The sequence below is a fragment of the Castor canadensis genome, chromosome 11 (genome assembly GCF_047511655.1).
Source record: "Castor canadensis chromosome 11, mCasCan1.hap1v2, whole genome shotgun sequence".
Lineage (NCBI taxonomy): Eukaryota > Metazoa > Chordata > Mammalia > Rodentia > Castoridae > Castor > Castor canadensis.
Window position 1 is genome coordinate 56,456,687 of NC_133396.1, and position 16,528 is coordinate 56,473,214.

Consider the following 16,528-nt stretch of genomic DNA (forward strand, 5'->3'; position numbering starts at 1 on the left):
GTGGCCTAGAGATATTGTATTATAATCTGCATATAGTAATTGATGAAGAGTGGTTTTGAGAGGCTCAGCAAAATGACTGCCCATACTTATCTCTGAGTTTATGACCTCTTCTCCAGATTTCTCTCTTTTGCTGGATCCTGTATTTTGAATCCTACTATTTAGACCAGCACTGCCCAGTGGGACTTTCTATAATGATGGAAATGTTCTATTTTGCTCTGCCTAATATGGTAGTCACTAGCCACATGCTCTTCTTGGATGCTTGAAATATGGGTAACAGTAGTTGAGGAACTGACCTTTTAATTTTATTTAACCTAATTTAAAACTAAATTTAAATAAGCACGTGTAGCTAGTGACTGGTGTTTGTCAGGGCAGTTTTAGTGGATGCCTGCACTCAAATGAAGAGGCTAAAATGATTTTTTTTAATTCAGCAGCTTCAAATTTCTTTGGAAACATTTCAGATAAATAAAATTGCTGAAGTAAGGAAGAAGCATATATTTTGTTGGCCACAGCAAGTCATGTGACCAAAGTGAATCAGGTCAATGGAAGCAGGGAAGTGTAATGCTCGCATAGGTCAAAGCCAAGTATGCAAGAAATAGAATTTTCCTTCTCCCTATCTTCCTCCTCTTTTCTTCTGCAAATGAAGTTAATTTCTTCTCAGTGGTAGAAATTAAGTTTCAGACAATGCAGCTTTCTTTATTCTATATCTTGGCAGTTGCTGTCACCTGCTCATCTTTGGTCCCAGCAGCTCTCACATACAACTCTTGTTCAGGTACTTTTGTAGACTCTCCTGGTATGGCACAGACTGCCTTCCCCTTCCCCCCCCCCCAAATCATGCACATGGCTGGGTGCAGGATGTCTTTGGCTGCACAAGACTGACATGTAGGAACTTTAGGTACTCCATGTAGACATCCTTTTTACTCCTGTGCCTTAGAAGGCAGAGGATCTCTGTGAGTTTTGCCACAACTAACTTTCATTCAAGAATGGAGAACAGTTTGTCCACTGTGTCCAGACCCCAAAAAGGTATATCATAGTTCTGCCTCCAGCCTGCCTGACCCAACCTAAGTATTGACCATGGGAAGGGGTGACTTTGAAGGCACTTTTAGAGATGTGTAAGGTAGTTGTCAACTTAGAGTCAGTTATGTTGTGGTAACAAGCAATCCCCAAACCTCTGAGTTGAAGCAGCCAAGCTAAACTTTTTCACTCCAACTGGGTGGTCTTAGCTGACTGGTGGTATTACGGTAAACAACAACTACAAAAAGATGGAGGCAAGATATTCACTGTCCAATGAAAATCACATGACTGATGCTGACCTCAGAGGGAAAGTGAAGGATAATTTCTTCCTATAGGGAGTAAAATTTTGGGACAATCTACACATGCATCATCTTTCCTCCTTCTCTTTTTCATCCCTCTCCTTCTCTCTCTCTCTCTCTCTCTCTCTCTCTCTCTCTCTCACACACACACACATACAGCCTGTGGGCTCTTTACAATAGGCAGTATATTGTAGTCTTCATTATTAATGCTCCAAAGCCTATATTCTTGAAGTTCAAAACTTTTTAAAAATTCTATCTCTTACATATGTTTCTGAAGTATGGTTTTAAAGACCAAATAAATAAACTTACCTTGTTCCTTTTTTCTGCGCTTTCTCCCCTGGGATAGGAAGCAGAAAATGCATTGGTTGCTGTTAAGCCCTTAAATTGTGTGTAGGGTGACTGAAGAACTAAATTGTTAATTTTGTTTAATTTCAATTCATTTACATTTTAATAGCCTCATGTGGCCAGGGGCCACTGCATTGGATAAGGCAAGTAAGTCTAAATGCTACCAGAAGTAGTGTTGTTAAAAGTCATATAGTGCCCTTAATGTCTCACTATTACTTACGCATGTTAAATTCATGCTGTGGCATGTTTTTAAAAGATTCTAAATGGAAATAATTTCAGTTTGTATAAGCATTATATTTGCATTGTAGAAAGAGTCAGTAAAAGCAAATAATGCCTTTACTAGTTAATTGGCTAGATCTGCCTGACCTAATTAGCAGAGGCTACATTCACAATTAATTAAAGACTTCGTGTTCATTCAGCCAAGACATGCCTCAAACCATCTTTTGTTCAGCTGGCCAGCAAGATACTTAGAGCCATATTTAGGATATCCTTCAACTCTAATCAACATCTGAAAATATCCCATTTCAAAAAGTTCTTTCACTTAACAGAATAGAAATTCTGTTGAAGGAATGAAATTTTTCCCTATTATGTTAACTACTATTGTGTTTGGTATAGATGAGTGTGGCAGAACGTTTTACATAGTAATTTATATATAATTTGATTTAACAAAGAGTTCTTCTTTTCTATTTATCAGGCAGCATTATTTCTCTATTAGAGATGAGCAAACTGAAGAGTAGAGAGGTTAAACAATTTCCCTAAGGTTAGCTAACAGGCATATGGAAGTCTAATATAGAAACTTGTATCTATTTGATCCAAGGCTCCTACCATGGAATGATATAACATCTTACCTCAATCTGATATATTTTTCTAAGGATAACTGACACCTTAAGAAAGCCACAGGGCATCCTCTGGCCAGCCCACTGGCATTGTGTGGAGGTCGTGGCTTTCTTAAGGTGTCAGTTATGCTTAGAAAAATATAGCCCACAATGCTGGTGGGCAGGCCAGAGGATACCCCTGATCTTCTGGTGGTGAAAGGGAGGTGGGAACAGCTATGAGACCAGAATCTAAGCCATACAAGAAATCTGTCTCAGTGAGGATGGGCCAGCAGACATGATACCACTATGATTATATCCTTCTTCTATATTGGCTCTGGTTACTTATTGGGTTTGATGAAAATTAAGGATGACCCTCTGGGATGCTTGCTATGCTTGCTTTAAAATCTGCCGTCAATCCCTGTGCCCCAAAATTAATCCTGCATCTTAGCACGAGTCAGGTGACCTTACACAATTTAAACGAGCCTTGCACCCTCTGACACAGAAGACCTTCCTCTTGTGAATTCACAACAGTAACGCCTCACATTCACTTAACGTGCAGTAGGAGACAGAGGCTCACTATTTGCTGCTGCATTCTTGGTCTTACTGTATCATTTTTTAGAACAGCAGAGCATTTTCTTTACTAGAATACTAAAGTACAAAGCTGTTGGCGATGCTATCTTCTCCCACCTCTGCTCTCAGCTGTCCTTGCAAACTTTGGACAGAGGAAAAGTGGGCGCAGGCTGAAAAACTACAAGTCCCAGCATGCACGGCGCCCTTGCACAGGCGCACGGAGACCCCCGGCCAGCCTGCCAGGCAGCCTGCGGAGACTCCCGGGTCCGCGCGCCGGGCTGGGGGTTGGCGGCTGGGGGCTGGGGGCTGGGGGCTGCAGCCCGGGCGGACCGGGCGGGCTCCGAGGGCCGCCCCCCGGCGTTGCTAGGAGGGCAGTGCGATGCGCGGGAGGAGGATGCGGTAGGAGGCGGCGCGGCTGGAGGAGGAGTAGGCGGAGGTGCCCTCGGGAGGGAGCCGCGCGCGGGCCAGACGGCTCCCGGAGGCGCCGCAGTGCCACCGCCGTCGCCGTCGCCCGGAGGCTCCGCGCGGGAGCCATGTAACCCTGAGGCGGGCTCCGCGCTGCTCCGTCCTTCCCCAGCTCCGGGACTAGCGCGGCAGCGGGGCCACGATGAAGAAGCAGTTCAATCGCATGCGCCAGCTGGCCAACCAGACGGTGGGCAGGTAGGTCACCCGCGGGCAGCCCGGGGCCGGTGCGCGCCTGCGGGGTTGCATTCGCGGGGCGCGCAGGTGATGGAGCCCTCCGGCCTCCTTCCTTCCCTTCTTCCCTCCCTCCCTCCTCGCCGTCCTATCCAGGGGTCCACTCCCAGGAGCGACCCCTCCTTTCTGAACTTCCCAGACCCCGGAGCCCTTCTCTCTAGCTGCCAGCCGGCTCCGAGCTACTGTTTCCAAGCGCACAGTGTGACGCATCCGTTACCTGCGTCCCCGGCTGCCCCTTCACCGCGTCCTCCCCGCCTTTCCCCGGGACTCCCTTCTCCCTCTGGCCGCGAATCTTCCTAGAAACAGGTGTTCGCTCTGATTGTGCTGGAGGCCGCCGAGCCGCAGCCAGGCTCCGGAGATCCCTCTCCGCCCCTGCGCCGAGGTTGGGTCTGCTTCGGGGTCCAGGGGAAGTGTTGGGCCTGGTCGGCCTGCCCCTCCCGCTGTGTTTGTTTCCAGGGACTATGACTGTATGAGATTCTGGATCACTTTCCTGACCGGGTTTCTTCTAGCGTTTGGTGGTGGAGAGAGGATGGCGGGGGAGGGGTGGGAGGGAAGGGAAGGTGTTGGTGGTATGGCGCTGTTCTGGGCTTGATCCTAAGACTGATTTCAGTGGAGGCAGGGAGGAAGGCTGCAGAAAGGGAGGTCCAACTCCTTTGGAAGATGAGGTAAGCCGGGGATGGCAGTCAGGTAGGGGAGGGGGACAGAGGCCCCACAGTCTACTGGGGCCAGGCCTAGGAAGCTGCAGGACCCAGTCTGCTTTCATCACAGAGAAAATGAGCTAGATCTGGGCCAGTGTCTCCAGGAGCAGTTCTGCAGGGTGCCAACATCTCTTAAGGTTACATAAGGATTTCAGTGGGTCTCTTCCAAAACTAGACATGTTTTGAACACAGGATTGTTAGGTAGAGGGTCCCCCCCACCATGGAACTCCTTGCGCCTGGGGAAAGATTTCCTGTCACTGCTGTGGCAAAGGAATTCAGGTGTGCAATTCTCAAGCAATTGCATAGCAAAGAACCCAGCCTTGGGTGCGATTCAAGTGCAAGCTCAACACGTTGAGGGCTCTCCGCTAGGTTTACCAAGAAACCAAATACCTTTCTTGGGTGGGAAGTGGAGCTTTGAACTGGCACCTAGCAGGGTGGGGGTGGGGACTTCCCTGGGGACTAGAGGACACCTATGTTCCCATCTAAGCACACTGCCCTAGTTACAGTGGGTACTTGAGGGCAGGGATTGGGGTGGCTTCTTATGCTTCCGGGGACTCCAGATGGTTTCCAAGTAACAATGTCTAAAATTCACTTGGATTCATTTTTCCTCCCAAACACATGTGCTTTAAAATGAGGGGGAATTTATGAATAGCAGAGTCAGATTAGCCCAGATTTTTGGCACGGTATTGCCACAAATATAGCCTCACGTGGACTGCCTTTGGTATTGTGGATGCTGAGATAGTGTTTTCCTGGTACTAGTTTATTGGATGACTGTCAAGCTGACCAGTCAAGAATATCTTGGCCTCTGCATCATCCTGCAGGTTGGCATCTCATATCAGACCAACAGAGTGGTGGGGGTGGGGTTGACTCTGGACATAGATCATTGGTTTCCCTTGGTCTTGGAGTTTCAGTTCAGTGCCATAATCTAAAGGTTTGGAAGGTGTTTATACTGCCTCCCTGAAACACTATTCGTCTGTCTTTTTAAAGGACTTGTGATAAGATTTTTAAAATCTTGTGATAAGATTTTGAGCCTTGGCCATAATACCTTATTTTTCACTATCTTTCATGGAAGGAAAAAAAGTGAGGGAAATTGGGCTTTCAAAAAAGTGGCCTAAGTAAGTTCAGTCCCCAGTACTAGGAAAAGAAAAAAGAAAAGAAAAAGTGACCATATTTATTGAAAGCATATTCTTAGAAGTACAAGTAGCTGGTCACCCAAAGGGTGCTTACTACTTTTTGCAGGACTCTGCTGGATGTTGGCCTGTGGATGAATTCTGTCTCTGTCAGACAGTACCCCACGTAAAATGAGGGCCAGCCTGCGTTGCCTTTGTGAAATCCAGAGTGGACCTTTTCAAAGCTTGTATCGGTTCATGTTACCCTGCTTCTTAATGGCTCCCAATGGTATCTCATTCCACTTAGCATTCCCAGTCTTCCCAGTGGCTTTACAAGACCATCTCTGTCTCATCTCACTCACTCTGCTCTACACTCTCATCTCTGAGCTCCAGCCACATGGACTTCTTTACCCCCAAACACACCATGTTCATCTCCATCTCAGGGTTTTTGTTCTTGCTGTTTTTCCATTTTCCTTGCCTAGCTGAGTCTGGCTCCTCCCAAGTGTTCTTTCTCATCAATCCGGTCTTAGCTTAAAGACTTTTGAGAAACCCTTCCTCCTCTTTCTCACTCTCTAGACCATCATCCCTTGCATTTTTGCACAGCTCTCATCACTATTTGAATGCTTTTAGTTTTTATTTTCTTGCCTGTCTGCCTTCAAGAGAATGTATTGATTGCCCTTGCATGCCAAGGACATACAGCACAGTGCCTTGTAGGCAATTGATGCTCAATCAATATTTATTGCCAAGATTAAAACAGTTTACTCTTGGTCCTTGAGGGCAAGTGAAAGGGGCAGCATTTCCTTTATCCTACTGAGAACATTGTCAGTTACAATCCTATGTGTAAGGGAGTAAAAGGGTCAGAATTTACTTCTGATTCTTTTTCTTTTTTTTGGTGGTACTGGGGTTTGAGCTGAGGGCCTTGTGCTTCCTAGGCAAACACTCTACCACCTGAGCCATACCTACAGCTTTTCTGATCTTCTCAGGAGTAGCTGGGATTATAGAATGAGCCATCTCACCTAGCTTTTAATTTCTTAAATCAGTAGACACACATAGGATTGGAAGTTTGCACCTTAGGTGGAGAATTGTAAGGCGCTTCATAGGGTTGGTTAGTAAGCCACTGGATTCTTGTCCTTATGTTTTTTGGAAATGGTGACTTTGCGAAGATGGAGAGGTGGACTTGAGTCTTGCCATTCTTCATGGCTCCTCACAGCTGCCTTTTGTAAATCCTAGGTTCTGGGGTTGTTCTGAATTTAAAATTGGTAGAGACTGGCTTGAGTCACTTGAGTAATGTAGGGTTTGCCCTACTTAAATCTGCTCTGTTGGGTTTCTAGTTTTTCCCTTGAAGTGCTCAGATCCAAGAAGTAGAGAAGACTTTAGCAACTGTGAAGAGTTGCTAAAACCCATTGTATTTAACTGGGAAAGATTTCATCTCCTTGGTCTCCTTCTGCAGCTTTGCACGGTTCCTTCTGCTTTGAACTTTCCACTCTGTGACCCTTCATTTCAATCCATCCCTTGGGAAGCACACCCTGTGCCACATGGTGAGGAGCACGGACGATCAAGTGGGACAGATACACTTTGCTGCTTACTGAGCTTGAGTTTAATGCTCTGCACATTAGTTCCCTTATTTGCAAGATGGGAATGGTAAGGATTGCCCTGTGGTAATGGGATTATTGTGATTAAAATGATGAAAGTGCCTAACACAGTGCTTGGCACTAGGAAATACTTAATCAATAGTGGCTGTGATTGGATTGTATGCACTGGCATATTTGAATTCACTCACTCCATATGTATTGATTGGGCACCACCTGTGTGCCAGGCACTGCTCTGGTTTGGGGAATACTGCAATATGGAACTAAGATCCCTTTTGGAACCTGCATTCAAAAGGTATGCCATGGTTATTCTGGTTCAATTATATTGTAATTTTTATTCCTTTTCATTCATCTTCCCCACTAGACTTTAAGCTCTTTGGGGGCAGGGACAACTGCCCTGATGCTTGGCCTATAGTAGGTTCTCTGAAATTCTTTGGTGACTAGATGAATAAGTTAGCAAAAGATCCACATGTTATAAACACAGAGATTGTAGAAAGTGATTCAAAGATGGGGAAAGCTCCTGATGCCATCCTTCTTTAATCTTGTGAAGGGAATGGATGTCAGAGGAGTGAGGAGAGGTGTATTGCTGGGCTTTGGGAGGATAGGGAAGATTTAAGGGAGGGTTTAGTTCATGTCCAATAGATGGTACCAGTTTTTACCTTCAGTGGAGTCTATGGCTGGAGTGAGACCCATCCTGAAAGATGAGTATTTTTCTTGGAAGTGACATTTGGTTTGTGTTGAGTAAACAAAGCCCTGAGCTGAAACCTTAGCACCTGAGACCTACTAAGTCAAAGAGCACATGGAAGAAGTAAAATTGGCACCTTGCTCTGATGAGGACGATTTTGTTTCAGTCTGCAGTAACCCCCATCTCAGAGGGCTATGATGAGGTTGAAGGGAGCCTAGGCCAAGTGGGGACTCACCAAATGGTCTTTTTTTTTTCTTTTTTTGCGATACTGGGATTTGAACTCAGGCCTTGAACTTGCTATGCAAGCATTGCCACTTGAGCCACAACCCTTTTTGCTTTAGGTTTTTTTTTCAGATAGAGTTTCATGTTTTTGGCTGTGCTGGTCTCAGATTGCCTCCTGACTCTGCCTCCTATTTACCTGGGATTACAGATATGCCCAGCTTGGTTTTTTTTTGACACTATTCTAGGGTTTGAATTTAGGGCTTTCTGCTTGCCAGGCAGATACTTTACCACTGGAGCCATCCCTCCAGCTTGATAGAGGTTCTTGCTAAGTTTTTTTGCCCAGGCTGGCCCTGATCAGTGATTCTGTCTTTGCCTCCTAAATTGTCATTTTCCTTTTTTGCTTGCCCATTCAACCTTCCAAAACCACTCACCTCCTAAATGGAGAGAGTTTATTAGAAACAGATTCCAACAGCCATTGCTGAGTGGTGGCACTGAATAAGATCAGTGCTGTTCAAGGTGTCTGAGAGTAAGCAAGTCACTGAGGATGTGTGGGAGGGAGCAAGGCTGGTTGAGTAGTGTTGGCTTATGTGGTTTGAGGGGCCATTGAGTTGGGGATGGAAGACCAAGTTTTGTGTCCAGAGCCTGTTTTCCATTCCTAGATTGCCTAGTGTGCAAGGTGGAGCTGAGCTGGCTTGGGTTCTGATGCACAGCCTTGCCAAACATTCCTGCTGCTGTGGGCTCTCTGTGCAGCTGCAGTCATCCGGGCACTGGCCAGTGGTCCTGAGCTGGGTGCCAAGGCTACAGCAGACTGTGCGTGCTCTAGTACTGCAGGCATTTCTGCTCAGGTCAAATACACTGAGGATCTTTTCCTTGATGGTTCCTTTGAGCAGCTGCCCCACCCTTCAGGAGGCCTGCTAAAAACCATGATCCAGTCAATAGGACATTAGGGAAGTCAGAACCAAGCCCAGATTAGTCACCTATCGCTTTGTTCTCTCTCTGCTATTTCCCTGATTGTGATTCGGACATGTCAGACTACCACATACCCTGCTGCAGGCTTCCTGTTCAGCCTTGCATGGCTGCCCAGAACCAATCTTATCCCCCAGTGTTCTTCAGTACAGTTCTGGAAGCACAGGCCTTACCTCCTGCTGAGGTGTGCATAGGTGAGAGATAACTGAACACACTATCCCACTGATGACCAGGCTGGCAGATCTGCAGAGACTGTTCTTTGCTCTTGTGTCAAAGCTCCTTCTGGTGCAAAGTCTTCAGGGTTCACCTTCTGTTGGGCTGCATGCATGAGGCTGCCTGCATTTCTTGCAGAATTCACTTACCCAGACCTGCAAGTCACTGTGAGGAAGCTGTTCTCTTAAGTAGCAATTAAATCACTTCCCCTCGCATTTGCCTCCATCGAAGAAATTCATCAGCATCCACCAGGATTGTTTATGATGGTTGCGAAGGACTGTTTTTAATTTTTTTTTCTCTGTAGAAAAAGTAAATTAGCAGCCATGGGAATAAAACAGTAGTTTATGGGTTTGGGTTTTACGAGGGGTTTCTTAAGTACCCCCTTTTTTAGTAATCAAGAGCAGATTATTCCAAATGCTGTTTTGATAAGGATAGTAAATAATAAAAACGATGCCTCAGGTTTCAAGGTGTGTGTAGCGAAAGAGGAGGTTAAGAGGCCACAGTGGGAAGGTCAACTCCCCCTGCAGTACAGGAATCTGGAACCCCATTGCCTGGGGGAGCTGTTAGTTATCTAGCAATTTTCAAATGCTCCTTTCTGTCCAGGAAGCAGATGTTTTTGCTTTCATTTTCCAACTTTAGAGTATTTTTAGAAGAAATGTTTGTTTTCCCACAGAATTCAATTTGTTTTTTTCAACTGTCTTTTTAGTTGCATAAGCAATATTTGTTGTAGAAAAATCATAAACTTATGCATAGGCAAAAGGGGGAAGCTCACTAATAATCTTACTACCTGGAGACCATAGTTAATATTTCAGTTACAGTTTTGTAAGTTTTTAATGTATACAGTCATGTATCACTTAAGAACAGGGATCACAATTAGGTGGTTTCTTGGTTGTGTATCAGAGTGTACTTGAATACACTAAGATGACTATGACATCACTAAGTGATATAATCTTTTGGGACCACCGTCATATATGCAGTCTGTCGTTGACTGAAACATCATTATGGGGCACCTGATTGTATATTCTTAAGAAAAGAGTAGTGACCATACAACGTATACTGTTTTTGTAACTCATTTTTTTGTAACCCTTCAGTTATAGCTTGAATATGATCCCATGTCAATAACTATAGGGCCGCAACAAAATTTCCTGGTTATGTAATGTAGGAGATCCTTGGTCTTGGCAGGTCGATAGCTCCAAGGAGCCCTCCTAGGAGGAAGCTCCCCACATGCTCAGGATGCATAAAACTCAGGCTGACTGTGGATGCTAGGTCCGTTTTTTCCCTGTGACACCACCCAGCTTCCACTAAAGACTTGGCTGTCTTTCAGCAAATCTCAGATTTTCATTTTATCACTTCAGTTCACTTTCACCTTGATTTTGGGGCAACATTTGCCTTTTGGGAGGCAGATTTTTCCCAAAGTGAAGGGCAGGAAAACACTCAGCAAATAATGCAACGATTTAAACCATAGCTGATGTTAACACGGGACTAAGAGCCTCAACACACCCATGAGCTGTGGAATGAAATGCATGGGAATTAAAAATTTTTGTTTTTGAAATTTCTTTGATTCTGATTGCATTTGGTCAAAGCTGTGTGTAATAAATCCACAAATAAGATGGGCTCACTCTACCCTATATTTAACCATTTCCTTTTGCTGAACACTTGGCAAATATTTCTTGCCTAGGTTGAAGTCTTAAAAGTAGGATTTCTGGGTCAAAGAGCATGTGAGTTTTTCATATTTTGTGAGTGTATGTATTTTATATATACAGACCCACAGGCTATTTTCCCATCCTTAGTAGAGTTATCAATATCCTTTCCCCAGTTCTATCAGCAATTAATATGATGACTTTGTTAATTCTGTGGGTAGAAAGAGAAACCTCTCCTTTTACCACTTTTAATTTTTAGTAGGTTCAGCATTTTTTGTCTTCTGGACATTTGTTGCTTTTTCTGGTATTTGTCTTTGCCCTATTTTTCTATGGTCATGTTTGTAACTGCTTTCTTACTGATCTTTTGAGGTAATTTTTAGTATATAAAATAGATATGCTTTGTCATATGTCACACACATTTCTCTGCAGGTTTTTTTTTTTTTAACCTTTTAGATTTTGGCCTAGGTCTTTTTTTCCTTTTCATCTAGAAATCTAACACTTGTGATTTTTGAATCTATTTATGGTTTGTGCTTTAACGTTATGTTTAGGAATCCTTTTTCAGCCCCTAGATTATATAAACATTTGTACATTTTCATCACTATGTATAATAATTTAATTTTGCCATCAAATCTGTCATTTGTCAGTCATCATTTTGGAGAATGGCATGAGTTAGATGTCACACTTCTTTTTCTTCTTTTTTTAAAATTACTCTACTATTAAATTGACAGTGTCATTCACGTGTACTGTGTTGAGATATGTGATTATGCACTGACGGATTTCATCTACTGGTGTCTGTTTCTAGGATTTCTTATTTGTTCCCTTGACCTGCCTTATCAATCTGGCAGGAATTTGAGGCGGACTCAGCTGCCTCATGAGTGGTGGTGGATTAATCCTCACCATGAGACCCCCAGTGTTGGGTGGAACCTCTGCTGCAGCAAGGGCTACTCCTTGATTTGGTCATCAGAACTCAAAGCGTAGGTGGACGGCTCTTCTGTGCCTTAAGCACAGCTCACCTGGAGACAGCTCTCCTGTGGAAGGAAGCTGACCAGATGTTTTTGGTTATGCTTATTTGCTCATTCTCTCTCAGTGTTTTCTTAAATGAGTATATTAAGGTGGAAAAAAATAATATTTTAGCAATATTGAGTATAATGAGAATTCTTCATTTGGAGCAGGGTGTGATAGTGTTTGGCTATAATCTCGGCACCTGGGAGGCAGAGGCAGGATGCTCAAGAGTTCAAGACTGGCCTAGGTGACATAGCAAGTTCTAGGCCAGCCTGTGTTACGTAGTGAGACTCTGTGTCAAAAAAGTAAATCTTCATTTGGTCATTTGGGAGTAGCCTGTGTATGATCCATGAAGCAGTTTTAAATCCATTTAGTCCTATGGGATTTTGCTTTTATTTTTAGAGAATTTGTCCTTGTTATTGTAGTTTTAGTGATCAAAATCACTTGTTATGTTTTCTCTTACTCCTTGTTGCTAGAATATGGGAAACTTATGATTTTTATATCTTAGCAGTTCCTTTATGAACTTCATTATTTTTAAATACTTTTTTTTTAAAAAATCAAGTTTATAGGATTTTCATTAGCCATATCTTTTGTAAATAAGTTTTTCACCTTCCTCTCTAGTGTGTATACTTACTTTATTTTCTTGTCCAATTACATTATCTAGGACTCATAGAATAGTATTGCAGTATTGTGGCAGTAATGGGCATCCATGTCTTATTGGCTTCAATAAAAAGGCAGGATGGTTGGTTTGAGAGATTTTTTAATTGTGTTACATACTACATAATATTATTTTACTTAGAGTTTTTCTTTGACACTAAAGTTAAATTTGATTTGTTATGGTGGCCTTTACTAGTAATCATAATGTGTTTTTCCCTCTAATTAATTAATATTCTCTCCATGATTTGTTCCATAAACATTTCCTGAGTGCTTACTAAGTCCCAGACCTTGTTCTCTGTGCTGGAGGCACAAAAGTGCTTGAGACCTACCCATTAGTCCTATGTGTTTTGAGCACTTGAACTGCCATAGGTTTTTCTGATAGTGAATGCTCCTTGCCTTCCTGTAACATACCTGACTGATTTGTTATTTTTTCTATACAACTAGATTTAATTTAGAATTTTGGCATTCAGAGAGCATTTGCATTTTTTCTTTTACTATACCTGTCATGTTTTGATAGCAGTGTAAACATGACTTTTCAACCTCCTCCTTTTTCTGTGGAATGGTAAGAATGGGAACTTGCTCATTCTTTGAAGGTTGAGGTTAACTTTCTAAGAACTTTTTTTTTTTTTTTTGATGTTCTTTGACAGTTTTCCAGATTTCTGAAACGGTCATTGAACTATTCATGTTTTCTATCTCTTCTTGAGTCACTGTGAATAACGTATTTTACAGAAAAGCCTATATTTAGAAAAATAATTTTTGATATTTTAAAAAATTTTGGTAGACTTTCTGAATATGTATTTGTATTTCCAATGTCATGCCTAACTTGAATTTTTCCCTCTTTTTCCCCTTGAGTAACTTTGCCCCAGGTTCCCCTATCCTGGTGCTAGTGCTTAGGTTTAATCTAGTTTCATTAGGGTTTCTTTTGCATTTGCTCTTGAGCAGTAGAATTTTTAAAGCAAATTCAGATTTTTTAATGATCATATTTCCTCCTGATTCCTTGGGCGTATTTTGCTGAGTCTTCAGTCTTCCATGTTGTATGTGAGGATGAGTCAGGATGTGCTAGGTGCACATGAGTTCTGGAACTCAGTGGCTTGATGTAGCAAGAGTTTATTTTAGGCTCATGGAAAATGTGCTGGGAGTCTAGGAACTCCCGAGAACAGCTCTCCTCCACTTGGGATTTGGGACTCTAGTCTGTATCCATCTTCCCCTCCTTCTCCCTCCTCCTCCAGTATTGCTAACGGCCCTGAGAGAATATAAAAATGGCATTCTGGGTCTTAAATGCCTGGCTTGGGATTTACGAAGGTCACTTGGTTTACATCTCATTGGCAGAAACTAGTCACAAAGGTCTCCTGGAAGTGACTAGAGACAAGGAGCCTCCTCATAGCTGAATCACCAGTGCCTTTTCTACCTCCTCTCCCTCCGCCCATCTTTTCATTTCTCTGCACACGCCATATCCCTTTTCCCTGCCCTCTCCTTCAGAGTTCAGGTTTGAGAAGGTCATTCTGCCTCCATCACAGAGCATCATCCTCCACAGGAATTGGCCAGATCTGTCAGAGGGTAGCAAACTTTCCTCTTGCTTACTACTCGCTGCCTCTCGTGTCAGAATTCATTTTTTGATATATGTATTTAAGAGAACTGAAATTCTCTTCCTACCATACTGACATGGCACCTACTTTATGGGATTATTGCTGGGGTTAGGGTTAAATAAGATAATAAATATAATATCCTTAGCTTAACTCCTAGTTATAATAAGCACTCAATAAATTATACTTATTACCACTATTCCTTGCTGTGCTGAAAGTCTCTTTGACACAAAGCATTTATTTTGACCTTATTTATGTTCTTGAGTACTTGAAAATTACAACTTGCAATTGATGTCCATTTGTCTTCTTTTCTCAAATCCAGTTTAGTTTTTCTGTGGTTAACCAGGAGCATGACCGGAGGAAATACCTGGGGGTGTCAGGAATGGCAGTGTCCTCTCGTTTAATAGCCACGTGACCAATAGTTATTGTGTAGCTGTGATTAGTGTAAGTTAAGCTGCTGTAACAACTGTTCCCCATCCCCCAAACTTCAGAGGCTTACACTGGCCTATGGGGGTGGGGCTAGCCCTTTGGGACCTCAGGCTGCTCTGGCCTCCATTCCACACCTGGCTCTGTGGTGGCAGAGCCAGAAATAGGGAAGTAATGAGCCTCATTCTCACTGCTTATACTTCTTCTGAAGGTGACACTTGCCACTTCTGACATTTCCTTGACCAAAGCAAGTCAGCTGGCCACAGCCCACTTCAAATAAAGCAGGGAAAGGCAATCCTGCCAGGGGCAGGGAAGGAGAGCCACAAAAGCCACACAAACCACACATGTCACCTATTGCAGGAACTGGGTGCATGTACCCTATAGGTGTTATTTTAATTTACTCATTGCAGCATCTACATGAATGGGTGCTGGTTCTAGTCCCATTTCACAGGTAGGGGAATGGAGGCTAAAAAGAGGCCCAGCCAAAGCTCAACTCTATCCTAAGTGGGTCAGGCTTGGGCAAATGCTTCCTGCTCTGCTCTCCCAACATTGCTGTCTCTGAAGCCCAGGGCCCCTAAGTTCTTTCAGTTTAGGTGGCTTTAGAAATGCTAATTAACTGCTCCTGACTCGAATAAAAATAAAAATGTCACATTCATTTAAGATAATGCAGTATCTAGTATGTAGCCATAACCACAAAGAGCATGAAATGAAATTTCTGTCAATAGAAGCTTCTTCCCTTTGTGTCCTTATTGCAGTTTCAGCAGAAAGGGTAAGAACTTGCTATTGAAGGTTCTTTTTTTCCCTCAATGTGGCAAGAATGTAGTTTCTGAATCTGCAAAAGCTCCTGCAGACTCTTCCCTTAAGTAAGTATGAGCCAAACAGGGACCTGAAAAGAGACCTCAACCAGTGTATGGGGCTTCTAGTTCCAAGAACCCAGTGCACACAATGGCCTCTGACAGCGAGGTGTGCCCACTCACTTCGTTGTCATAAGCACTGTTTTTTAAGTGTGCACCTTGACAATGCTTATGTTGTACTTTCTGTATCTCCCTCTTGGGTCCTCAAAACCGTGCTAAGAATAGATTCCGGCATTTCCCTCTCTTCTACAGCAGTCTCCCAGCAGGGAGCCTGGGTGGCTGCTTGTTGCACGTGTAGTGAGGGCAGTGGTTGTGATTTGCTTCCATGTCTCCTGGCTCCAACAGCACTGATGCTTTTCATTGCTGTACTTGGATGACTTTGCAGTAGGGGAAAAAATTGGGAGGATTTTAGTGCCTAATAGTAATGGAAAGTAAAATCTGGTATATGTATATAGATGTAACTATTTTAATGTTTCCTTAACATTAAGAAGATTTGAGGATGTAGAGAAATGTTTAAGATAAGGAAATAGGATAAAGATAGATGTAGGTACCAAGTTGAGGTTGTACAGAATTAAAACAAACTGCAGAGAAAAGACTGGCAGGAAATCAGGAAAGACTGGAAGGTAAAGGCAGTGGTGTTTATCTTTGAGGAGGATTAGGAGTAATTTGAATTCTGCTTCTTGTATTTTAGTTTCCAGATTCTTAAAAATAAACAAATTTTATTTTAAAAAAGGAAAAAGCTCCCACGACTCAAAACAAAGTAGGCAACTGTGGTCACAGTTTTTTTTATGACATTTTATCCTTGGGATTCTTTTAGGTCTAAATTCAAATGTGTTTGAAGTTTTCTTGAGCCTTAATTTTTTAACGTGGAAAACCTCTTTTCTGCAATGTTCTAGAAAGGATATGTCAAATTCTTTCTTTCTTAGTTTCTGCAATACCGGGGTTTGAACTCAGGGCCTCATGCTTGCCAGGCAGGTGCTCTGCCACTTAGCCATGCCTACAGTGTTTTTTGCATTAGTTATTTTTAAGATAGAATCTCGTTTTTGGATCTCGATCCTCCTATTTATGGTATGGTTCCATCATAGCTGGAATGACAGACGTGTTCAAACATGCCCAGCCAATGGTTAAGACGGGGTCTCCTGAACTTT

The 16,528-nt window shown here is 43.1% G+C and overlaps 1 protein-coding gene across 6 annotated transcripts in view; it reads left to right on the forward strand.

Moving 5' to 3' along the window:
- Positions 1–3,339: 3,339 nt before the first annotated feature.
- The window catches only part of Arhgap44 (Rho GTPase activating protein 44), a 155,652-nt gene continuing 142,463 nt past the window's right edge, over positions 3,340–16,528 (forward strand). For 5 of the 6 annotated variants that reach the window (XM_074046866.1, XM_074046861.1, XM_074046863.1 and 2 more), the window contains exon 1: positions 3,340–3,700. In XM_074046866.1, coding sequence (XP_073902967.1) covers positions 3,648–3,700 — 53 coding nt within the window. In that variant the 5' untranslated portion in view covers positions 3,340–3,647. Of the gene's footprint in view, positions 3,701–4,381; positions 4,402–16,528 lie in introns of those variants that run through there. The other variant, XM_074046864.1, reaches the window with a different exon arrangement.